Here is a 25,389-nt window from a genome sequence, read left to right as displayed (position 1 = left end):
GCAATTCTGTGGTAATTGACTCGGACAAATTTGTTTTAAATACTAATTTTATATCTTAGTATAAATATCATATGTATTTTATTATTCAGAATTTATATTATGGGTATTTTTATGTGTTTAAATTTAATTTAACAAAGGTAACTAACCAACATATCCCCCACATTATGCAAACATAGTACGGGGCTTTATAAAGATCACGTGAGGTGTCAGCTGGGGGGGCTGACGTCAAGGAGATGAGAGAAATTCAAATCCGACATTAGTGTACATTTTATTCGCTTCGAATTTGATCTATTGTGCAAATAATATTCGCATTGTTCACCTGTCAACTGTAAAGTGTTAGAGAAATGTAGGCCTGATAATTCTGTATGTAAATTTTAAAGAAATGAACAAACAGGACTTCTGACCAATCAGAGATCAACGTGAAGTGTCTTCGACTAATTAGAGACAAGCTGCGCAGAGCATGCTGGGGAACTGTACGTTTCCCTGCGGCGTTTGTGTTATTTTTGTTTTCCATATGTAATTATTTTAATAGTCATAGCCATTAAATAAATGTGGTAACTTAGAGCGCAAAGTCCTTAGAGCTGAAAGTCCACTTGAAACCACGCTGGTGAATCTGTGAAAGGGATTTTTAAAACTTCAATTGCAAGTCGTGCGTTTTACCATCTGGGGTTGAATGGGCTTTCTTAGCTAGCTGCTAACTCAGTTTTCCGGTTGCTACTTAGTGGCTGTGAGGTCAGAAAATATATATCAGTGAATTTGCATTTGCAAATCAGAGTTTGGGATTTTTGCCAAAGTCGGTCTGGGTCTGCCGTCAAAATAACATACAGCCGAAAACCTACAGAAACCTTAGTTTTGCTAGCAATGCACTGCTAGCCAACTGGCTAATCGAATAGCAAGCCAGTTAACTTTGTGCGCATCCTTGGCGCTGAGCTCGAATCTGTCGTATAAATATAATAATATATATATTATAATATAATCGATACGATTTTTAACGAGAGAGCAAACCAGTAACAATCGTAGGTGGTGATTAAAGTAACTTGATAATCTCAAAGCTGTCTACAGTTTCTGCTTCTCTTCGCTGGCTAACCTGCTAGCGCTGAATGGTAAACTGTATTCGGAGCGTATAGCGGCAAAATGACATCAGCTTCAACCAAGGTGAGAAAACCTACGGTTATACATTATTATTACAACAGTTCTCTTAAGAGCTGTAGCGCAGTAGCACGTATTTGGCAGTTTGCACGGCTTTCCGTCTCATTCGCCACCCATGTACGGATATTTTAATGGACAATGTGGATCACAAATAAACTGAAACGTGAGGAATAAAGTAAATTAGCTAGCGCAAACGGGCTACCTGCAACCCACGACTTCCCTTCGAAGCAGTAATGAATATGATTGTTTTAACCTGTGTCATAAAAATGGCTTATATTAAACTGTTCCATCTTTAAACATGCTGATGGAAAATAGACGTTACTGTTAAAAACCAGGACACAGCCGAAATCAGATTCGTGTCATGGCAAGAAATGTGCTTCTTTTTCATGAAGCTGGCTGGAAATGTTTGCACATTTCTCTAATTAGCTACAGCATCCCCAGTTTGAGTGTAACTGTGTACGTCACAGTGCTCTCTAACTCTACATTTAAGATGGTCCAATTTTGGAATAACCGACCCTGGCGGTAATCGCATCTGTAAATCAAACATTAATTCAGTGTAGGAAAATTAGTCCCTATAAATGATCTTTATTTGTCCAGAGTTCTAAAGGTTTTTTTTTTTTTTTTGAATGATAAATATCTAATCCCTACCATGAAATGGGTCTCATCTTTACCCTGAACCTAAACCTGGGAATTCTTAACTTTTCATGTTTATCTTTTAGTGATTAACAGTCATGAATGTGACTTATTCTGAGTACTTCCCTCTTCCGTGTCCCCTGTGTGTGTATTTCTATGTGTGCGTGCATTTGTGTGTGTGTGTGTGTGTGTGTGTGTGTGTTGTTTCAGGTGGGGGAAATCTTTTCGGCAGCCGGTGCTGCCTTCACTAAGCTGGGTGAGCTCACCATGCAGCTCCACCCTGTGGCAGACTCCTCTCCAGCAGGGTGAGTCTGAACACACACACACACACACATCCATACCCATACCCATACATACACGTACACCCACATGCACACCCACACAAATACATAAATACAAACACACATACATGCACATACACACACACACACACACACTCACACACACGCGCATACCCATGCACGCACACATGCATTCACATACACACACATGCGCATATCCACACACACACACACACACACACACACTCACTCACTCACTCACTCACTCACAGTCAACTGACTCTGTACAGGAAGCAGTGGGCTTCCCAGTCCCACAGGCTTCTGACAGTGAGTGTGTGAGTCACCCACGTCTCTGAATCCAGGATTTATGCATCACTGAACACATACATTTTAACATTCAAACCTCCTTAAGAACAATTACAATCCATCCTGTCTGTTTCTGAGGCCATTTTCCTCTCCTGTTTATATTAGTGCCATTCTTTCATATAATATTCACTGTTATCTTTAGTGTCACCGAAATCAGCTCATGGAGGGAGATCACACTGGTGAATTTAACGAGGCACATTGCCTTATGGGAAATCCCTGGGGTTACCGTGGAGTAATAAGTGGGTAACCTCACTTTAGCTTGTATGACGGGGTCCCCTGGCACCCTGCGGATCACATCCTCTTCCTCGGCCCTCCTCATCCTCCTGTCCGTGTGATCGTAGGGCCAAGTGGACGGACACCGAGATCGAGATGCTCCGCTCCGCCGTGCGCCGATTCGGCGACGACCTCAACACCATCAGCTCTGTCATCAAGGAGCGCACTGTGTGAGCACCGCCCACTTCCTGTCCTGTCTCTCTCCCTCTCTCTCTACTTCTCTCTCTACCCTAGAACTCTCTCCTGTTCTCTCTCCCTCTCTCTCCGCCTCTCTCTCTTTCTGCCCCCTGGAGCTCTCTCTGTCTCCTCTCTCTCTTCTAGAACTCTCTCCCTCCTTTATCTCTTGGCTGCACCTCCTCTTTTCTTCTCTCTCCATCATTGCAGCCTTTCTATTTCTCCAGTCCCTATTCGTATGATGCACAGCCTCTGTTTCACAACGTTGCTCCAGTTCTCCTGAACTCTCCTCCTTACTATCCACCTCCCCACCATCTGTCTGACCCCACCTGACCTCTGACCCCACCTGACCTCTGACCCCAGGGCTCAGATCAAGACCACAGTGAAGAGGAAGCTGTATGAGGACAGCAGGATGCCGCTGTCCTCGGACTCCACCAAAAAGGTCGCCAAGAAGACCAGCGTCACCGTGGCGCCCGCTCCGGCCCCGCCCGCAGTCATCACCGTGCCAACCTCGCAGGTGGTCGTGACGACGGGCCTGCAGAACCCCTCCCCCGCTCCCCCCGCCATCAAGAAACAGAAGACAGCAGGTGGGGCTCACCTGTGTGAGAACTCTCCACTCATATTCACCTGTGTCACAGCTCCACACTCATTCATATTCTGTGCGTCTGTCTCTGGTTTGTGTAAATGTGTGTGTGTCTGTGTATCTGTCTCTCTGTCCTCTGTGGTTGGCTTAAATACGTGCGTGTGTGTCCGTGCGTCTGTCTGTCCTCCAGCAGACGTCACCCTGAGCGCGCTCAACGACTCGGATGCTAACAGCGACCTGGTGGACATCGAGGGGCTGGGAGAGAGCTCTGCCTCCAAGAAGCTCAACTTTGACCAAGGTGAGGCTCTGCTGGCCTGGCCACACACAGCCCAAAACCTCCACCCCTACCCCCCGGGGCTGCCCCCCCGTCATAGTTACACTACTCTGATAGAGGGACACCTCATACTGTGCATTTATACAGCAGGGCACAGGTCAGGGGCGTAACAGGTGTGCTGTGTGTGAATCCTCTCTTTCCTTTTCCAGAGAGCCTCAACCTGGACTCCAGCCTCATCATGAACTCCAGTGACCTTCCCCTGCTCTCCCGCTGACCCCCGACCTTTGACCCTCCCTCAGAGCTGTGTTCCAGCTGAACATTGGGAAGTGATGTTTTTTATTGTGTACCTTTTTGTAGTTTACCATTATTGTTATTATTTTTTTTATGTACCGTAAATATTGCAGTGATGTTTTGTTTGAGATGGTGTTCCAGCGTTTGTGTGGACAGTATTCTCCACACAGAACCAACAGATTACACAGTGCTTTCAAAGAGCTGCTTTCACAAAACAGTGGTAACCCACAATGTTCCTGGTGATCTACCATTCTCTAATTTGGCACACCTGCCTCTACCAGTTAGCTGCTCAACAAGTTCTCTAGCTGTTGAATGAGGTGTGCTTTGTTAGGGTTGGGGTGAAAACTTAGAGGATAGATCTCCAGGAACAGGGCTGGCTACCACAGGCCCAATGAATGACAGTGTTCGCTGTTACAGATTGCACCTGCTGCGTGAGACTCCTGATTTAAGCAAATGTAGATTTGTCCTGTTGAATCTGGATGTAACTGTGACTCAGGAAGAGAGATCTGGTCCCTGGATCTGGGGCTGGAGTTCCTGCTGTGCTGCTTCTGACAGTAAATGGGTTTTTACAGAGCTCTGCAGGACTTGTGTGTGATTGGGACTGGGGTGAATTTGCTCCAGACGTGTTCTGTGGTATCCAGCACTAACACCTCCTCGGAGTGGCACCAGCAAGCCTCAACTGCAGTAACAGGGGCTTACCACTAGGGGGCATGCAGGCCTGCGGAGCAGCTGGGACCAGTTAAAACATGTCCAGTCCTGGTTTTGAATCCACTTCAATGGGGTAGTGCAGATGGTGAATCCTGTCTTAGTGCTAGCTTATAACAAAATAATTTAGCTGTAATGTAAATATTCTAAGGCTTTTAAACTTATAATTTTTTTTTTTAAAGTTTAAATTCTATTGGCAGTTTGTAGAGACTTATCTTGTCTGTAGACCGGTGTTCATTCCCGACGGTTAGTCATGGTCCATGAGCTGCGTAGTCATAATGCTGGAGGACTGTGCGAGTGGAGCCGGAGCCTGATCAGCCAGTGGGGGGCAAAACCCTCCCTCCTTGGGTAACACTGTGGCTGTTGTCATAGCGACTGGCCAGCCAGGGTTGGTGTGGTCCAGATGATTCCATGCCCCAGAGTGCATTTCTGCACTTAGCTGCCTCTGTCATTTGGAGGACAAATGTATGTTCTCAAGAATCAGTTTTCCACCATTTTGATGAAATTATTGATGTATAGTGTCTTCAGAATGTATTCAACCCCCTGAACTTTTTAATTTAGTCCCATTACACCTAAACATTTTAATGTTTCCACCCTTCACCAACAGAATAAATCTAACATGATACAAAACCATGTTTATTAAACTTACATTTTACATTTACAGAAAACATTTATCGCCGATCCATCATACACCAAAATTTTCAGGATCTGCCTGTAATTGGCCCCGCCCATCTTGCCCTAGGCTCAGAAGTGGCTTTTGTCTGACCACACTCCCCAAGGAGGCCAAATCTGTGAAGTGCTGAAGAGACTGCTGATCTCTGAACAGTTTCTGTCATTTAGTATCATTCTATGACCTTCCCCAGGTTTCTGCCTCCGAACAGCTTCATCTCAGAGTTCCTCGGGCAGGTCCATGGTCTTCATGACAGCACGATTGGCTGTTTCAGTTTTGAGGCCTTACAAAGTCAGTGACATACAGTCATGCAGCTTAAAATGGGTAATCCAATGTTTGGATCTTGTTAACGATCTCTCAAGAAAATGAGCTACACCTGCCCGTTTTGGTTGTAAATATAAAGGTGGTGAATACTTATCCGTGAAGTCATTTTCAGGTTTTAAAAAATAGATTTAAAAAAACTTCTATAATTCTGAAGTCATCTTAATAGTTTATTTCATTTTGACATGGGAGACGGTTACTTGTACAGGAGTATAGAAAAATCCTATTTACATATACAGTGTATTTTAATTTGACTTTGCAACGTAAGAATGGTGAAAGCTTTCTGTGGTGCACTGCAGGTACCCTACACAGTTCCTTAATTACCAAACCCTGCGACTGTACGTAGCATTTTCAATCGAAATTTATGTGGCAGTTTAAAATGGACCATTTTGAGTTGCTTCAAAATGTCCCTTATATCAAGTAAATTTCATGTTAAAAAAAAAAAAAAAAAATGATTTAGGCATTCTAATGTGCATAGTCAGCAGTTTAGTTCTTATTAGATGTTTAAGAATAAAGTGTGGATAATAAACACAATTTCCCAGAATGCACAGAATGTTCTGTAGGCAGTTCTGTTGTTACCACAGGACAGTTCTGTGGTTGTTACATTGTAGCTAAATTAAACTGAGTCACAGCAATTCTGACTGAATATAATTTTTACTGGGAACATGCAAGTTGCAAATTTTCTGCCTACATACCATTTTTTACACATGATCAAGTAAAACACAAAGGTGCATTTGTGAAACTATTAGCTGTGTTTTTGTGCAATTTTTGAACATTGGGGTAATTTGAGAAGTCAGGAATGCAAAATATTTTACAATCAGAATTTTAAAAGAAATGCAAAGAATCATTTAGAATAAATACATAATTTTGCCATAATTTACTTAGATGTGTAAAGCTCAGGGTGCGAAATATAGACTGCACAGGCACCTCATTGGTTACTGGATTTGTCCTCATGCTGTGGAGATGGCAGCTATCGCATCTATGGCATGCTGGCTCTGTAAGAGTGTGTGTGTGTGTGTGCACCTGTGAGAGTATGTGTGTGTGTGCACCTGTGAGAGTATGTGTGTGTGTGCACCTGTGAGAGTATGTGTGCGTGTGCCTGTGTGTGTGTGTGAGGGTATGTATGTGTGTGCGCCTGTGTGAGAGTATGTATGTGTGTTTGTGTGTGTGTGTATAAGTGTGTCTATGTGTGAGAGTATGTGTGTGTGTGCACCTGTGAGAGTATGTATGTGTGTTTGTGTGTGTGTGTATGAGTGTGTCTATGTGTGAGAGTATGTGTGTGTGTGCACCTGTGAGAGTATGTATGTGTGTTTGTGTGTGTGTGTATGAGTGTGTCTATGTGTGAGAGTATGTGTGTGTGTGCACCTGTGAGAGTATGTGTGCATGTGCCTGTGTGTGTGTGTTAGGGTATGTATGTGTGCGCGCCTGTGTGAGAGTATGTATGTGTGTGTGTATGAGTGTGTCTATGTGTGAGTGTGTGTGTGCGCCTGTGTGACAGTATGTGTTTGTGCGCCTGTGTGTGAGTGTGTGTGCGCCTGTGTGAGAGTATGTGTGTGTGTTTGTGTGTGTGTGTATGCGCCTGTGTGACAGTATGTGTTTGTGCACCTGTGTGTGAGAGTGTGTGTGTGTGTGTGCATTACCTCCACAGCGACACACCACCTGCTGCCATGGTGATGGGGGGCTTATATTACCCCCATACCTACAGAGAGACCAGATTAATCAGTGCCAACCAACGGCATCTGCACCTCTTCAAAATGGTGGGGGACAGTGACCCCAGCCTCAGCTTCCGGCCAAGGAGGAGGGTTCTGATCCAGGGAGAGATGGGGGGGGGGCAGGGCAGTCCCAGTCCCGGACTCGCTGCGCTGGAACCTGGATGAACCCACTGTGAGCACGAGCAGAGCAGCAGCAGTAACAGGAGTGCAGCCGTGGACAGGCTTGGAGGACGACTGCGCCTCTCTGTGTTCCAGCAGTGAAACTCAGCAGACGCCCGGAAGTGACACACAAACAGCACAATGAAATGCGCACACACGCACACACATATACACATGTGCACACACATACTCACACATACAGAAAGGATTTGCTCTCTGGTCCTGGTGGTTCTGCCTGTGCTGGTGGTTCCGTGGCTGGTAGTTCTGCCTGTGCTGGTGGTTCCAGGGCTGGTGGTTCTGCTGGGGCTGGTGGTTCACAGTCGCTGTGTCCAGCACTCCCAGTAACAGCACAGAATGGTTTGGAAAGTGTCCTGAAGCCTACAAACCATGATGTGCTGCTAGAGGGTGCTCTGGAGCTCCGGTGAGAGTGAGAGTGAGGGTTAGGGTGAGAGTGAGTGAGGGTAAGGGTGAGAGTGAGGGTAAGGGTGAGAGTGAGGGTTAGGGTGAGGGTGAGAGTGAGGGTTAGGGTTAGGGTGAGTGAGGGTTAGGGTGAGGGTGAGAGTGAGGGTTAGGGTGAGGGTGAGAGTGAGGGTTAGGTTTAGGGTGAGTGAGGGTTAGGGTGAGGGTGAGAGTGAGGGTTAGGGTGAGAGTGAGGGTGAGGGTTAGGGTGAGGGTGAGGGTGAAGGTGAGGGTGAGGGTAAGGGTTAGGGTTAGGGTGAGGGTGAGAGTGAGGGTTAGGGTTAAGTGTCAGAGGGGAGGGTGAGGAGACTGAAACAAGTCCAGCTGGGTGAAGGGAAGACCTAGTGAGGCTGTCCGGACAGAAACTCCAGTAATAATCCACTCAGCAATATCTAACTGCCACACAGGTATTCTAATTGCTGTCAGACGATTGTAACCCTTAGAAATTTGTTAATGGAATTTTTTTCCAACTACGTCACTGTGACTGTCCACATGTTACAGCTTGACTCCGCCCACATGCTTTGGGCCAATCACAGCTTTGCGTTTTCTCCACTGCCAGACGTTAGCTTCGTCATTTTACTGTATTCAACACGAAAACGCTGCAGTTAGCTAAATCCCAAGAGAGAGTTCTTTTCCAGTAACCAACCAGCTTCATAGCAATTGTTTCTACTTGAATAAACAATGATTTTATTGGCAGTTTTCAGGTGGCTAAATATATCAGCATCCAACATGTGATTACAGAGAGGAAACAATAGGGTCACACCCTGTGTTTCATTCACCTACAGCAGTGAGATTGCCATTAGCCTGTAGCATTAAATGAGCTTTGATAACCAATTGAAACCACACCACCTTTAAAGGAAACAGACACAGAATGACCCCGTGGCAGAGAGATGCAAAGACTATAAGCACTGTGGCATTATGGGAAATTCGTGTTACTCCATTTTGGCCCCAAACTCACACTGAGGGCATCTGATTGCAATGTTAACATATTAGATAAGGAACAAATAGCATTTTAACAGCATGAAAAGCTAGGGGCGCTCAGCAATAATTACATTTCAACATGGAGCAATGCCCCCGGACTGAATGATAACATCGGAATAGTAACATATGAAGTTCTGACATTATTCAGGTTCACTATGAATTTAAATCTAATTATAATTCATGGTCCTCTAAAAAATGAGAAAGGAGAAAATAAATAAATATAAAAAACGAGGAGTTTGTGATTATTAATAGAAAGCTAAACCGTAACACCGACATGAGTGAATCTGCAGACCCTTCTGAGGTTCATTAATCACAGTAAAATGAGAACACCCTGCCTGCAGTCCTGCTCACTGTCAGCCATACGCACGTCTGAGCTCCTCTTTAAATTCAGCTTCTACAGTTTTAAAATTTATTTTGAAGAAGAAAAAAAACATTTGAAAGTGAAATTGCGATTGATTAAAAAATAAATAAAACCCCCATAAACTAATAGCACAAAATGGCGAATAGGACACAAAATGGCGAATATGACACAAAATGGCGAATATGCCACAAAATGGTGAATATGCCACAAAATGGTGAATATGACAAAAAATAAAATAACACAAGTAAAACGAGGTCTTACAAAAATTAACAAAACACAAACATACTCACACACACACACACACACACACACACACAGCCATTAAACAGCATAAATACAGTAATGCTGCCAGTCAGTCATGAATTATGAAAATAAACTGTAAAATGAATCAAATTAATAAGGTCGTACTGATAATGCATAATAACTTACTGGGGTCTTTCCCACTTTGAATTACTGCTTAAGAATAGTGTTCTGAAACACACCACGCCCAAAGCCTTAGTCAGAAGTAAGCCATATTACAAAACACCCTGACACACAAACTCAACAAAAATACAGTGTGAAAATTCAGTCATGGAAATATATAGCATTACTTTACAACACTGAAAATGTATGTATTCATACTTCCTAGTTTAATCGAACAGTAATGCCATGGACACAATAGTAGAAGAACAAATCGATGCAGCAATTAGAAAAACATTCACTCATTAAATTGTTAAACAGCTAAAACTTTCATTATTAATTACAAAATGCACTTAACCATGACCACATGTGATACGATATGATCGGTGAGTCACAAGCAAATTCGTCAGTGACCAGGGGAACATACAGGTGCACCCACACACACACACAAACAGAATTAATGTAAGTGTGATTCTGTTGCCAAAAATGCAAAATTGTAAAAAAAAAAAAAAAAAGTGTGCGAATGTGTGTGTATGTGTGCGTTTTGTGTGTACGCACTTCCAATGATCAACAGAAAAGAGAGAGAGAGACCAGGGTGAGAAGGGAGTCAGAGGACACACAGAGAGAAACAGAGACAGAGAGAGAGAAAAAGAGAGAGAAAAAGACCGAGCTTTGCCCTCCCCTCCTCCAGCCCTTCAAGGCTGTAAAACTTCTCAAGTTTAAAGAGAGAGATGGAAGAGAGGGAAGAGAGGGAAGAGGGTGAAAAGAGAGAGAGAGAGAGAGCGGCACTCACCTCCTGTCCTGCAACAGGGAGCAGCAGCGTGGAGCGAGGGATGAGGAGGGGAGGAAGCTAACGATCTTAGCGCCAAATCAGCGCCATCCAAACGCACACCGAAATTAACCCATTTATGGCGCGTGTCATTCTGTGGCACTCATTCTCTGATTTAAAAAGCAGGCCGTCCTCTTCACCTCCTACAGGGGCTGTGGAGCGCGCCGAGCCGCCCCCAAAGAAACTGCGCCATTAAGAGGACCCGCTCGCACAAAACAAACAATCCCAGAGCTGCCCTGCAATCTTTTCATTAATAAACAGCACGGAGGAAAGTGCTGCTAAAACCAATCATGATACCATACAAACTATGGAGAAATAAATCGGGAAAAAAAACCCAAAAACGTCAATAGAACCTTACAGACCAGGAGCACGCGGGTAAACAGGCCAGGAACACGCATGTAAACACAGAAGGAACACGCATGTAAACACAGAAGGAACACGCATGTAAACAGGCTAACACTTAAAAAAAAAAAAAAAAAAAAAGCAAAGGTAAGATAACCCAGCACACAACAGGGAATCTGTAACCCAATATAAAGCACAGACATTCCACACTACCCATCTCTCTCCCGTCCCGTAAAAGGGGGGGATTAGCCCTAAAATCTGCAGTTAAACTCTGCCGCCCCTGGCCCCCTCCCCGCCGCTCCTGGAGTCGGGTGCGCGGCAGGCAGACGGCTCGGTGCTGCTGAACGCTCTGACGCTGCCGGAGGAACTCGCTGGGCATAAGAAGGAGCTCTCCACTCAGCCTTTTACCCACGACTCCAGTTTCTACACTCAAAATAAACCTTTTTGGGGAGGTGGAAAAATCCGGAAAAAAACGTGGGGGTGCGCCCGGCACGGCTTTAGAGGGGTGTGAAGTTTGGGGTCTGTCGCTGCTACCTTGCAGGGGGAAAAAATTATTTTGTGGCGGGGGTTCACCGTCTGGGCTGTGACCAGCGCTAAACAACAGCGCTCTCCTCTTCCCTCCTGAAAACTCGCCAAGGCATTCACACAGCCTAACGACCGCCTGGGACAGAGGGGAGGGAGTGTGTGTGTGTGTGTGTGTGTGTGTGGGTGTGTGAGTGTGAGTGAGTGTGTGTGTGTGTGTGTGTGAGTGTGTGTGTGAGAGTGTGTGTGTGTGTGTGTGTGTGAGTGTGTGTGTGAGAGTGTGTGTGTGTGTGCGAGTGAGTGTGTGTGTGTGTGTGTGTGTGTGTAAGAGAGAGTGTGTGTGTGAGAGAGAGAGTGTGTAAGTGTGTGTGTGTTTGTGAGTGTACCTGTGTGTGTGTGTGTGTGAGAGAGAGTGTGTGTGTGTGTGAGTGTACCTGCATGTGTGTGTGTGAGAGTGTGTGTGTGTGTGAGTGAGTGTGTGTGTGTGTGTGTGTGAGAGTGTGTGTGTGTGTAAGAGAGAGTGTGTGTGTGAGAGAGTGTGTAAGTGTGTGTGTGTTTGTGAGTGTACCTGTGTGTGTGTGTGTGAGAGAGAGAGTGTGTGTGTGTGTGAGTGTACCTGCATGTGTGTGTGTGTTTGTGTGCGTGTGTGAGAGAGTGTGTGAGTGAGAGTGTTTGTGTGTGTGTGTGTGTGTGCGTGAGAGAGAGAGAGTGTATGTGTGTGAGTGTGCGTGAGAGAGAGAGTGTGTGGGTGTGTGAGTGTGTGTGTGAGTGTACCTGCATGCGTGTGTGTATGTGTGTTTGTTGTATGTGCGTGTGTTTGTGCATTTGGGGGGCAACTAGGCTGGAAATTGAACCAACAAAAATACAAAAGGAAGAGAGGGTGTTTACCTGAATATTTCTGTGTGTGTTTGTGTGTAAGTTTATCACTACATCACCGCAAACACACACACACACACACACTCACACACTCTCTCTCTCACACACACACACACACTCTCTCACACAAACACACACACACGAGAATATCTACAGACAGACAAACAAGGAGGAATCAACTTTTTTGGCTTATCTTGGCTTCAGTCAGCATTTAAATGGTGGTGGAAGGGACAGGTTGAGGAATCAGAGAGATAGAGAGACAGAGAGAGGGAGAGAGAGAGAGAGAGAGAGAAAGAGAGAGAGGAAAGGCAGACCAGGAGAAAGAGTGGTGTTTTTAACCCTGTGAATCGGGCTCAGTGGCCATCTCTGTCCCTGTCAGTCAGAGCTTCAGTCTGTCGAGTTGAGCCGAGTGTGGAAAGTCTCAATCTGGTTCCACAGATAGCTTTACTCAAGGGCCTGAGTGACTCACACACACGCACACACGCGCACACACACACACACACGCACACACATACGCGCACACATACACACTCACGCACACACACGCACACACACGCACACACTCACGCACACACATGCACACATACGGCTTTCTGAAAGTCAACAGAATAAAGTGATAAGTCCTTAAAATAAAATAGCAATCCCCTCTCTCAGCCCTTTAGCTTCTGGGAACATGTGCGTCCCTGTTTTTCTAGATGGTTGTTAACGGACGTTATTTTAATTGGCAGTGGAGACAGTTAAAAACCACAGAACAATTTAGGGTAAAAACACCCTTCAGCTTCTCACCAAACAAGGAAGGAGAAACAATCACCATTTTGTACACTACCCAGCGAGTCAAGCACACACACACACACATAAAGACACATATACACACACATAAAAACACCAAAACACACACAGACACAAACACAAAAACACATACACACATAAAGACACATATACACACACATAAAAACACCAATACACACACAGACACACACACAAAAACACATACACACATAAAGACACATATACACACACATAAAAACACCAATACACACACAGACACACACACAAAAACACATACACACATAAAGACACAAACACACACACAGACAAACACAAAAACACATACACACATAAAGACACATATACACATACATAAAAACACAAATACACACACACAAAACACATACACACATAAAGACACATATACACACACATAAAAACACCAATACACACACAGACACAAACACAAAAACACATACACACATAAAGACACATATACACACACATAAAAACACAAACAAACACACAGACACAAACACAAAAACACATACACACACACATAAAAACACCAATACACACACAGACACAAACACAAAAACACATACACACATAAAAGCACAAATACATACACACACAAACACACACACACACACACCTATGCATACACAATCTCACACACAAACAGATACACATATAAAAAACAAATACACACACATAAAAATTCATATACACACATAAAAATACAAACACACACACACACTCACACATAAACACAAACACAAATAAAAAAACACACACATTGGTAGATAGGCTGTTTTTCCTAGCTTGATGAAAATATTATTACTAATAAACCAGTACAGAAATTACAGGGTGGACAAGATAATTTCCCCCAATATGACTCACAAGCACACAGCTTTAAACTGACCTTTTTCAAATCAACACAAAATGGCATGCCCAGGCAGCCAGTGAGATCTGCACTGGCATCTAAAATTAAATACAGTATTAAATAAAATAGTCATATAGATTCATAATTATTGTGAATGAGTTTTCACCAAACTAACAACAGCCAATTGGGGCTGGAACACACAACCTTCTGGTTAAACGTCACAAGCGCGACCCACTAATATGTAGCCTACTTCGCGCGCGGTGTACTAAATAACGGCAAGTACCTGCGGCGGGAATTTACGCGAAATCCTTATAATACAGTCCATGCTTTTACTTAAAAGCCCTTAGAAGAATTGACTGAACTATTTTCTTAACTTTTCACAGCCATGTGCTTTTAATAATTTTCAATACAGACACACTAAAACGTCAATTTCCAATGCAGTAGTTTGACAAGTTGTGTGATTAAAATACTGTCCGCACACGGACAGGGGTCTACAGCTTTCTTAATTATGTGTCACTCGGTTTTATTGTACACTGCCTGAGCGGGTTCTTCCTTTATACGCGTGAAGCAATATTTTTCAAATATTTTCATCCAAAATATTTGAACTTTCATCTACAAGAATAATATATTATATTATGTATGATTAGGACATACACAGATGTACACATAATGAGATGCGACTAAGAAAAATCAAATGGGAAAAAATATTAGTAATATAATCCCATATTTATTTATTTCTTAAAATAATAATAAGAAGAAATTAGCTTGTCTTTAAATTAAAAAAAAACCAGCGGCGATCATCAAATAAATAATAACTCATCAAATCGCGTTATGAATAGAGAAAATATCGAGGAGACTATGAGCATCATTACCAGTTCAGTCCTGGCTCCGACACAATGCATTGACACTTTGCGGAAATTAACTCTAAAGTAAGTAAAATAATAATGCAAATGTTTGCTAAATATAGATGATATTATTCGGTGAAATATGTTGTTACTTTAATGTAACGAAAACGTGTCTGCGCGTATAGAATCACAAGCATTTCTTATAATATTAGAAGGACTCCTGTGATAATTCAATAAAGCCTAAAGACAAAAATTGCAGCAGTAAGTTATAATCATTTGCATTAGCCTTGCCGTTACATCCGGTTATGAGGGAGCTAGAAAATTACATACAACCTAGGCCTATATGATCTAAAAATATGGCACATAATTGCTGACTGTGACATATACTGTCTAGACCAACCGAAAACAGCAAGTAATCAATAGTGATTCATTTTTAATACTCTAATTTCATTATTAAAAAACATTTTGTATTACGAATAGCAACCAAACACTTGGCAGCCTACCGAATGCTGGAATAACCTCAAAAAAACGCACAATTATATTTATCACTAATAAATATCTAATAATGAATATGAAAAAATATTAATAATAAATATTACCCTACTGCATGGAAATTATTCATCATTCCTGGGTCTTATGTATAATTTTCATTTTCTAAAATGTTATTTTATTAAATTAATGGGGAGCAGTCGGGCTCGATCTTGATTGTGAAATGTTAAGTCAGATTTATCAAAGTGGAACCTAGCTAATGTGTAGCTACATTTCTCTTATGTTTTCATTGGGTTATCTTCTTTTTAAAATAATGTAGGATACTAATTTATTATTATTATTATCATTATTGCTATTATTGTTCGTGTTATTATTGTTGATTAATTAATTAGTTCATCATCGGCTAAGTAAATTTTAACTATGTGCTAGCTGCGAACTCTATCATTTGGAAGGCGAACCTGAATACTATTTCACAAGCTACTGGACTAAGACCGGCTGACTGGGCATAGGCTGTGGAATATTATTGCAGGAAAACGCCGTGAAAGCCCCGCTTAATGAGCGGGCAGGTCTGGCTCGGTTCAGTAACATTACCACGGCTCGCTTTGTGGGGTCAAAACCCTTGCGCTCTACGGCTTTTCACGTAAAGAGAATTATCTTGAGACTCCTGTCGATTTGATTTTGATTAAACTTTACGCGCAAATTGAAAAAAATAAAAAAACAGACATTTCTGTAGCCTGGTTTATTTTTTTTGGCCAGCTTGCTTTACATCTCTGATTCTGAAGCAAATCTAAGTGTGTGATAAAAGGTATTTATTTCTAACTAACCTATAGATGCCGATATTCCATACAGCCGAAGCGGTAATAGGGGAGGGGTAGCCCCTTCGTTTTGAAAGGGTGCAGAGCAGGTTTGGGGAGGGGTTGGTGGTAAGTGTGACATATAGCTAACGTACACAGGCTGCCTGCTTGCAGTTCAACGGCACCCCGCATAACCTCAGCTAGACATCCCATTGAAACAGAAATGTCTGAAGTGCCACACATTTACAATGCACGCTCTACATTCAAGTATGCATTCCATTATAGCTTCCAAGTCAAAGGAAATTATAGTTCTAGGTTTCAACATTTTATATGCAAAGTGAAATGTCTTACCTTTCTTTAAAAGAAAATAATCAGTCTCCAACCTACGTAGAAAATCTAAATTAAATTGTAAAAATTAATGATCAGGCTTCTGGAACAGTAAAGCAGTAAAACATGGGAAGTATATACAAATACTATATAGTGCTATTCAATCCAATCACTCCGGGAAACGCGACTGTTTGAAAATGGCGCCAACGGCTACTAGCTCCCCACTATACTTGTGACACGGTACTTCAGTGGGGAAAAAAAAATAAAAAAATGTAACGGATGTAATTACATTTTTCAACAATCTCATCGTGTGCATATTCACTTGGTAAAACAAGTCATGTCATTTCTACGTCCACAGGTCAACTGAATTAATTTTAAATAATTTTTGTTTGAATTTTAATGAATAACCGTTTGTGCTCCGCCGCAATGCATGACGGGACCGAGTATTTTCTTGAATTTCTGAGGACCAGCAGCGCCGCGGCAATATCAGCGCCTAGTGGCGGAGTGAAGTTACTACGAAGTTGCACAGCGCAGATTTGAAAAGAAACTGATCAGCCTTCGTGCACATTTTAAAACAGAAGTGATGTGCTTATTCCTGTCACGAACCTCAGCACAACAGCGAAACAACCTGTTTTTGTTTTCTGAATTAATTTAATTAGGATTTAGTTCGATGTCGGACATTAATACACAAAACGCTTCTGCTATACAGTAGACTTCGCAGGGTTATGATCAGGTCAGGAATTCTTAAAATAAAGTAGCTTAACTTTGGTGCATTTATACAGCTGGTTTGAAGAACGGTTTAATCACACATATACATGCACACACACAAACTTCAACCACCAGCCAGCTTCCCCTGGGATATAATTTTATTGTCATGGTACATTTTAGTATACATTATACAAATATATAATATTTGTATATTTGAAAAGTGTGTACATATTTTCACTAGAACATGAAGCACAGTTTGCATAAGTTGTACAAGCATGAAATACTCAAGCGGAATATTTTTTCCCTTTATTTTACAGGACCATAAAAATACTTCTTTATCATTTTCATAATATAATTGTTTCTGAGTCTATTTACAATATTGAACTCTTAACAAGAGCCACTCATAGTTGGCAAATGTACAAATTCAGTTTTAAATGTACTTTTGAACCCCATTTTCTCACAATAACAGAATATGTTTCCAGGGGAACTCAATAACCCACATTAAGTTTTTCAGGGAACACAGAATCATCAGAACCTCAGAGGGGTAACTGATCCAGTCATCATCATCAACATCCACAGGTTTCCTTAATAATGAAAAACATCTCAATATGATTGTCTAAAAAAATTTACAGAAGAAAATGAGGCATATGTATTCAGCATCAAGTGAGTAACTCTACCTGGTTTGACTGAAAATGGGTGGAGTTACCATACACCAACAGTCACTCTCCAAACTATGCCTCTCTCTGCATAATCACTCATATAACACAGACACCAGTCTCTCTGTTTAACCACTCATATAACACAGGCACCAGTCTCCCTGTTTAATCACTCATATAACACAGGCACCAGTCTCCCTGTTTAATCACTTATATAACACAGGCACCAGTCTCTCTGTTTAATCACTCATATAACACAGGCACCAGTCTCTCTGTATAATCACTCATATAACACAGGCACACAGTGGGTCAGTCGTCTGAACACAGAATAAAACGGGCAACTATTCCCAACTAAAAGTGAACTGCATGCAACAGCTCTCAGCGTCAAACCTTCATCTGCACCATATGAAAAAAACAGCACAGTCCAAGTTACTGGAAGGCAAGAAAAAATTACAGGTTTGCATTTACAATAATATACAAATATTCATATTTACAGAATTCCCCACTTAGCACATTTTTAAATGGACTGCTAAATCTTCAACAAAGAAAAATAAAATCCTTTCAAAGCTGTCATTTTTTTTAAAGGATGTAAAAAAACCCAAAAGGTTACACTTTATTATTTATGTATTATTTATATGACAAGGTTACATTCTTACATGATACAAAATTAAAGTACCCAGCAATAATCCCAAGGTCAGAGTTCTGTCTCAGAGTGCCACATATTTACATACTGTACATTTAGAGACCAGATCCCTGCCCACCTTTCCCAACATCCTTCCTTTAGGAAGCGTTTAATTTCGTATTTTTCTGTCTGACCAAGCGGCTGGTCATCCCGCGCTGCATGTTTGAAATGAACGCTAAAAGAGTTTGGCGGTAAGCCCAAAAATCTTCCTCGACCACATTCACACTTTCACTGACCTCACTCAGTCACACTCACCCTTTCATCCCACATCATTGGCATGAACCCTCTGGTGCTGAAAGCCTGGCGGAACAGGAAGCAGTTAAAAGTCCGGAGTCGGAAGGCCGGGAATTCTCCCAGCATTTCCCTGTGCTCCCCAAAACGCTGCCGTTGGTGACGTGGTGAGCACGAGCTCTGTGCTCGGGTCCTGTCCTGCTCGCTCAGGAGAACACACGCTGCCCACAGGCCCATGTTTAAAATGATCTCAGACTAGGACAGCTGAGCTGGAACCAGATTACCCCCGTCCCACGCGCTAACCTTGTCCGTTATGGGCTAAAATACAAAAACCTGATCCTAGAACAGCTCTCCATCTTCATGAACATCTCCAGAGCAGCTGCACTGATCCAGGACCAGGTCACTGCTCTTCATGTTCTATGCTTCTCCACTATCTGCTAAAACATCACACTGATCCTACATCAGCTCCATTTAACACCTAGCTGAGCGCTCTGCTGCTGTTCCAGACCTCAACAGGCCTGTCGGCCTCTTCCCCCCTCTCCCTCACTAAAAATATCTCACTTATTTATTTGGTCTAACATTTAAAATAATTGGCCCAGTCCAATGCTGTCAAAACATCAGATGAGCTTCTGTTCTTAGGGAAATACTCCGCCTCTGTCTCTTCTGCTTCAGCTCTCATTCTGATTGGCTGAGCTCTTCTCAATCCACACCTCTCATTGGTTGTCTCCAAAACTTTCCTGATTTGTCATTGGTTGAGCTTGTTTTCCAATACATCTAAGTTTCTGCTCGATCCCTCACCGGTGAGGGAGAAAGGAACAAAAGCAGAAGAAGGAGATGCCATTCCTCACCTTGAGATAACACCTCCTGTGAAAGAATGCTTCTGATCGGATGGGATAGTATCAACATATCTGTATGTGTGTTTTTGATTGGCTGGGACAGTGTGGACATATCTGTATGCATGTTTTTGATTGGCTGAGATAGTGTGAACATATCTGCATGTGTGTTAGCCACCTTATCCTGCGCTGTGATTGGCTGGAGGTGGTGTGGATTCAGAAGCTTGGGTGGTGGGAAGTGAAGGAGGGAGGGGGGGAGATAGGGAGGGGGCTGCCCTGTGGGCTGGCACAAACCGAAACCCCGCCCACTGGTGATCCGGTAGCCTGGGCAACACTACAGAGAGAGAGAGAGAGAGAGAGAGAGAGAGAGAGAAAGATAAGAGCACCATTAAATATGACACTGACCACAATCAGTTGATTCAACATTCTCAATATTTTTCTATGTGTTTTGATATCAAAATGAATTTGCAAACTATGACATATGTTTGCGTCTGGTTTTTCCAAATCCCAAATCCCAGGAGGCGCCCCTACCTGACTGTGTAACCGGCGATGTGAGGTGCATCCGTCACCCCGGCAACAAACAGCTTCTTTGGGGGTCCATCGGACTCGACTCCTCCTGGGGGGGTCCGGGACAGGAGACACATCAGTAAGAGTAACACCCATGAAATGAGTGGAAGAACCTCCAAAACACAGAACACATGGAAACGGGACGCAGGGGGGCTCTGGCCCAGTCACTATAATAAAGAACAGCAAATGAAAGTAAATACTGGCAGGATGATGTTTTGTTTCCTTAAAAATAAAATCTAAAATTACCTTTCCTTTTCAGCGGCGTTAGAGCGGGCCACCTCACTGCATCGTTTTGCGCCACCCTGCTGGAGAGGACAGGAAATGCACCGGCATTATTACACTGCCCAGAACATCGTGGCATCCAGTGCATTGGATTTGTGGTAAGCAGTCATAATGGCGAGTGTGTGTGTGTTCCTGGTCTGTCTCGGCAGCAGATCACATGATTTAGTGGAACAGATCATTTAACAGGAAACGTGGGTGTTAATTTCCAGTTGGTATTAAATCAACACTTTTTACTGCACTTTGCTGTTTATTGCATAGGAAGTGGAACCTACCCTCTGAACCTCCTTGTTGGACTTGGGGATGAGTTTGGTGTGACACCACTGTCAAGTGAATGTATCCCCTTTTGAGAGAGATAATGAGGAAATCAGAGTAAACTCTTCTCTGGCTACAGACAACACACATGGCACCAAGAAGACATGTCTTACAAAGCACCACTTAAAATGTAATATTCTGTGAAAAGATTCCGTGCTCACATGTGTACCTGCTGAACTGAACTGGATTATGGGAAAGGTACATATGTATGTATACGTGCTGATTCACACGCTAATGCATGTACTAAAATAGATATTAAAGTACACACTTGCATACATGCTAATGTATCGACTTATATACACTCCAATGTATGTACTCACCAGGGAGGTGTGGTCATGCCAGTGACTGACAGGAGGATGAGGAGCTGAAGATGAAGCACTGTGAGGGGGAGGAGGGAAGGGGGAAGAGAAAGTCTGTAACAGCAATTGGTGTTCAAACCTGACAGCTGCTGCTCAGTATTAGTGAGTGAATAATGGGGTGATGGTACTTGTAGTCAGTATCAGTTAATAATGGGGTGATGGTAGTTGTAGTCAGTATTAGTGAGTGAATAATGGGGTGATGGTAATTGTAGTCCATTACTGTCATGTATAGATGCCAGTTTGACCCTCACCTCATCCTCTGCAGATTCTCTCTCAGGTGCAGCTCCACACTCTCCTCCTGGAACACAGACAAACCATCAGGTCTCAAACACACCGCACCTTAAGAGATGGCGGATCAAACGAGAACTACCACAATCTGTTCCCTCACCAGCCTTTTATGATCCTGTCTCTCGCTGGCCAACGAGAAGGGGGACAGGGGGAGGGCCTGGGGAGAAATGACATCTCATTAGCTGCTCAGCCGACTCCGGGCTGAGGAGACTGGCTGACGGACAGCATCACTCAGTGACGGGCCAGTGGCCAGACAGACAGCGGTAACTCGAACACACAGGAGGCCGACGGACAGACGCACGGACAGACTAACCCGCCCAGGACAGCTGTGGTTCACGGACACACTGCTCCGGCGAAATCTTGCCGAGCTGGTGGGACTGAACACCGTCATGGCATCACTAATGGGGGTGGGGGGTGGGGGGAGGTGGAGAGACACAGGTGGTGTAGTGAATGACCAGAACAAGAGAACGTATCCCTCCTCAATATTACAACCTGTACATTCAGAAAAATATGTTCGGCTTTAACTAGGACTACTACAGAAAAACGAAATCAACGATGAATCATAACTGCAGTTCCCTCACCTAACACCGCTGATCATGGGGGCGCTGTTCGACCTGCGTAGAGCCCCGCCTCCGCCGCCCGCAGCTGCGCCTGCGCACTGGTCCACCTCCATCCGCTCCATTTCGCTTCTTTCCTGGCCCAAGGGCTCCCGGCAGCCTGTGTCGCGGGTTCCCCGCTCACAAACCTCGCGGGTCGCGCCAACTCTAGCCCCGTGAAAGCCCGACCTGCAGGCCTCAGCCCAGAATCCACACTGAACCGCCAAGTCAGCGGGACACTTTCCGCGTTCCCGCTAAAAGCATTTTTTGTCGACCACAGGCAGTCCCCAGTCGGAGAGAAAGATTGTCGCGAAGAGAAATAAATTTGGCCTGCTGACAGGGACGAGCTACAGGTTTGCTACTTAGCTTGCATCCCAGCACGACAGCTGGCTTAAGTTAGCCAGTTACGCGGATCAGTCGGCATCCGTTTCCACTGAAGCTCGCTAAACAGCAGCTAGGTAGCTGGCGCCCTTCAGTAGAGTTATAACCTGAAAGCAAATAGCCAGCCAGGATGGATAACAATATGAAAACGTCGTTGAAATACTAAGCATCCGCGCAGTTTCACTGTAAATACATGCAGAAACTACGCTAGTATCGGTATGATAAACTCCAGTAGTGAAGTTTAGCTCGCTGGCAAAACCCCGTCATAGGTCTTAGCTAAGATAGCTTAGCTAACGGACTCGATAACGTTAGTTAACACTGTTTAATAAGATAGTTTGCTTCCAGACGTCAATACACTTACATAGTTTTAATATACTCCCACATTCCGTCGCGCAACACGGTTTCCAAAAACAAACTGAAACTCTTTGCGAAGAAATAGTATCTAGCTACTAATTTAATTTTTTTTTTACATAGTCCGCAACAAAATGCATTCGCTCCTCTGTCGCGTTAACAACACCTCGCTCTGGCCAGTCAAAGAACTGCAGAAATCTGTGCAACAGGGCGAAGGAGAGCGAAACCAAGACGGTAAAGTACCCAAAATTTCCGGTATTTTATTAAAAATGTAAGGTTTATGGTAAAGGTAATTAATATCAAGATACTTGTTACTCGTCGTCATTTTGCTTTGGTTTTTTCTCGGTAGGCATGAAAATTTATCTTCGCTAAATTAAAGTGTAATTATAATTTACTGCTTAACAGGAGATTATTCAAGGCCCTGATAACCAAGAAGATAACCAAGTCATCTAGGCTACACCAAAAAAAAAACAAACAAATCTGAAAGTCTACATTTACCATTCTTATTAACCTTATGAAGGTGTTGATGATAATATGACAGTAAATGGGTTGATTGACTCATATCCTTGCAATTTAGCCTTTAAAACTAAACGTTGTATTCTCTACTTTTTATTAAACTCCAAATATAAGTGTTACGTGTTAATCTTGAATAACGAAGCAATGCAAGCCTCTAATGTGTGGATTCCCATGTCCCAGTCCAGCTTGATGACCGCTCGGTGTGGTTGGGGTTGGTTGTTGGTCTGAAAAAGCGGTGTCCTAGCTTGAAGTGGGGTTGTTCGGCCAGTAGGGGGCAACCTTTCCCCAGGGCCAATGTCCCAGTTGCAGGGCTATTGTGGTAGGCTAACGGAGATCCACTATGAAGGCTGTTGTGAAGCTGTATTGTTCTATTTGTGAATTAATTCTCCTACTCACTTCATTTCACTGTGGGTGTTACACTGGACACTTTCATGCTGCTCACAGTTAATTTAGTATTTGAATCATCATTGAACATTTTTTAGTTGTTCTTTTTGCTGAATCACATTGTTGTCTTTGTTTATATTTGAATATTTAAATATCCCATGACTCTGACAGGTGTAGCTTTGAAATTAACAATCAATTAGGTTGCCCCCACTTAAAAAAGAATATATATATATATATATATTATTTTCCAGTTAAGCAACTAAATATTTTTGTCATGAATTAATTGCGTATTATTTGTCTATACAAATGTTTTGTATGTCAGAATTTACTAACTGTCAAAGACGTTGGACCTGGGGCCTGTATCACAAAATAGAATTACTGAGTTAGCTGGTTAACTGCACAGAGTAAAACCCAGAACAGCTCTTTTTACTTCAATCCATGTTCCAGATTTGGGAGGGTTGCGTATTTTACTCAGCACAGTTATCCAGCTAACTCAGCAATTTTGCTTTTTAATACAGGCTCCCAATACGATGCAATCTAATCTCCTCTATGGGGCTATTTTCAATCCAACAACACAACTCACTGATGCTTTTATAGACCAGGCTGGGGACGGTGTAGAAATTATTCTCATTATCCAGAGTTGTGAAACGTCAGCGGACTTCACCATTTACCAACAGCAAGCCGGTATTCAGTGAGCTGTGCAGCTTTTAGATACGGCGTGTTTTTTTCCAGAACATCTCTGGATAGCTGAAGAGTGCGTCCGCTTGAGGAAGTGAACGTTGCTGAGAGGAAGTGCCGTTTAATCATTGACCCTGGTGGACACCGAAGGCTGCAGTAATATCTGTGGACAAGGGGTCCACGGGTCACTGAGCCGTCTGAGAGCTGCCGGGGGGGGGGGTGGGGCGGGGTGGGCTGGGGCGGGGTGGGGGGTGGGGGGGGTGTTGAAGGGGGGCTGGAACAGTCCCGTCATGGAACAGTCGCAAGATGAAGGCCAGACAGGATGTGTTTTGGTGAGGGGGCACTTTAAGACACACCCACCCTACGCCCTTGCGGGGCAGAAGCTGCGTCAGTGCGAAAGGTACACACGCCGAGCTGGCATCTCCTGAAACAAACCCTCGGACAAACGCTGACACCGGGTCTGTGTGCGTGCGTGCGTGTGTGTGTGTGTGTGTAACGATTAAAGGTTTGGGGGGAGGGGCTTGGCTTGTGTGTGCGTGTGTGTGTGTAACGATTAAAGGTTTGGGGGGAGGGGCTTGGCTTGTGTGTGTGTGTGTGTGTGTAACGGTTAAAGGTTTGGGGGGAGGGGCTTGGCTTGTGTGTGTGTGTGTAACGTTTAAAGGTTTGGGGGGTGGGCCTTGTGTGTGTGTGTGTGTGTGTGTGTGTGTAACGATTAAAGGTTTAGGGGGTGGGCCTTGTGTGTGTGTGTGTGTGTGTGTGTGTAACGATTAAAGGTTTAGGGGGTGGGACTTGGGTTGTGTGTGTGTGTGTGTGTTTTGTGAATGGGTGTACATTTTACATGATTCCATTAATTTCCCTCATCTCCGAGCCTGCTCATGTGTGCGTATTGATTGTAACTTTTGCTCCACGGTGTTGTCCTGGCGATGACCTGTGACCTATTAGGGAGGATTGAGTCTGAGGGAACACCGTGAGGGTGCACTTCTGGCCGTGTCGGCTGTTTTTGAGACTTGTGTTTTACTCTGAAAGCCATGTTGGGTTGATGCACTAGACCTGAAACAGTGAACCACTGAATGAGTGAATGTGTTCAGTGTGTCAG

General features: G+C 43.5%; 2 protein-coding genes across 6 annotated transcripts; one reads left to right on the top strand and one right to left on the bottom strand.

Annotated features, from left to right (window-relative positions):
• Positions 1-208: 208 nt before the first annotated feature.
• Positions 209-6,172, top strand: c9h17orf49 (chromosome 9 C17orf49 homolog). 3 transcript variants are annotated; one of them, XM_035435220.1, is made up of 6 exons: positions 209-473; positions 1,993-2,087; positions 2,771-2,872; positions 3,240-3,463; positions 3,650-3,757; positions 3,943-6,172. In XM_035435220.1, exons 2-6 carry the CDS (start codon positions 2,050-2,052, stop codon positions 4,005-4,007), a joined length of 537 nt encoding a protein of 178 aa, XP_035291111.1. In that variant the 5' UTR covers positions 209-473; positions 1,993-2,049; the 3' UTR covers positions 4,008-6,172. The 3 variants fall into 3 exon arrangements, with proteins under 3 accessions (XP_035291111.1, XP_035291110.1, XP_035291109.1); XM_035435219.1 differs by having other exon boundaries at positions 209-1,155; positions 3,653-3,757; XM_035435218.1 differs by having other exon boundaries at positions 209-1,155.
• Positions 6,173-17,313: 11,141 nt separating this feature from the next.
• LOC118235640 (protein FAM122A) lies at positions 17,314-22,884 on the bottom strand. Of its 3 annotated transcripts, XR_004766892.1 has the most exons (10): positions 21,969-22,883; positions 21,701-21,785; positions 21,488-21,544; positions 21,351-21,397; positions 21,061-21,118; positions 20,701-20,768; positions 20,393-20,451; positions 20,111-20,195; positions 18,771-19,913; positions 17,314-18,265 (listed from the first exon to the last, which is right to left on the bottom strand). XR_004766892.1 is itself a non-coding variant. In XM_035433193.1 (9 exons), exons 1-9 carry the CDS (start codon positions 22,067-22,069, stop codon positions 19,796-19,798), a joined length of 675 nt encoding a protein of 224 aa, XP_035289084.1. In that variant the 5' UTR covers positions 22,070-22,884; the 3' UTR covers positions 17,314-19,795. The 3 variants fall into 3 exon arrangements, 2 of the variants coding, with proteins under 2 accessions (XP_035289084.1, XP_035289083.1); XM_035433193.1 differs by having other exon boundaries at positions 17,314-19,913; positions 20,393-20,448; positions 21,969-22,884; XM_035433192.1 differs by having other exon boundaries at positions 17,314-19,913.
• Between the last annotated feature and the right edge of the window lie 2,505 nt (positions 22,885-25,389).

This window comes from Anguilla anguilla, chromosome 9 (genome assembly GCF_013347855.1).
Source record: "Anguilla anguilla isolate fAngAng1 chromosome 9, fAngAng1.pri, whole genome shotgun sequence".
Lineage (NCBI taxonomy): Eukaryota > Metazoa > Chordata > Actinopteri > Anguilliformes > Anguillidae > Anguilla > Anguilla anguilla.
This window is presented reverse-complemented; position numbering and strand designations above follow the sequence as displayed.

Excerpts from the sequence above, each read along its gene's own strand:
- c9h17orf49 (XM_035435218.1), top strand. The coding sequence starts at position 1,135 with ATGACATCAGCTTCAACCAAG. Across the intron at positions 2,088-2,770 it reads GCAGACTCCTCTCCAGCAGG|GGCCAAGTGGACGGACACCG; the intron begins GTGAGTCTGAAC and ends GTGTGATCGTAG. Across the intron at positions 2,873-3,239 it reads GTCATCAAGGAGCGCACTGT|GGCTCAGATCAAGACCACAG; the intron begins GTGAGCACCGCC and ends CTCTGACCCCAG.
- LOC118235640 (XM_035433192.1), bottom strand. The coding sequence starts at position 22,069 with ATGGAGCGGATGGAGGTGGACCAGTGCGCAGGCGCAGCTGCGGGCGGC. Across the intron at positions 20,769-21,060 it reads GGCATGACCACACCTCCCTG|GGGATACATTCACTTGACAG; the intron begins GTGAGTACATAC and ends CTCTCTCAAAAG. Across the intron at positions 20,196-20,392 it reads AACGCCGCTGAAAAGGAAAG|GAGGAGTCGAGTCCGATGGA; the intron begins GTAATTTTAGAT and ends GGACCCCCCCAG.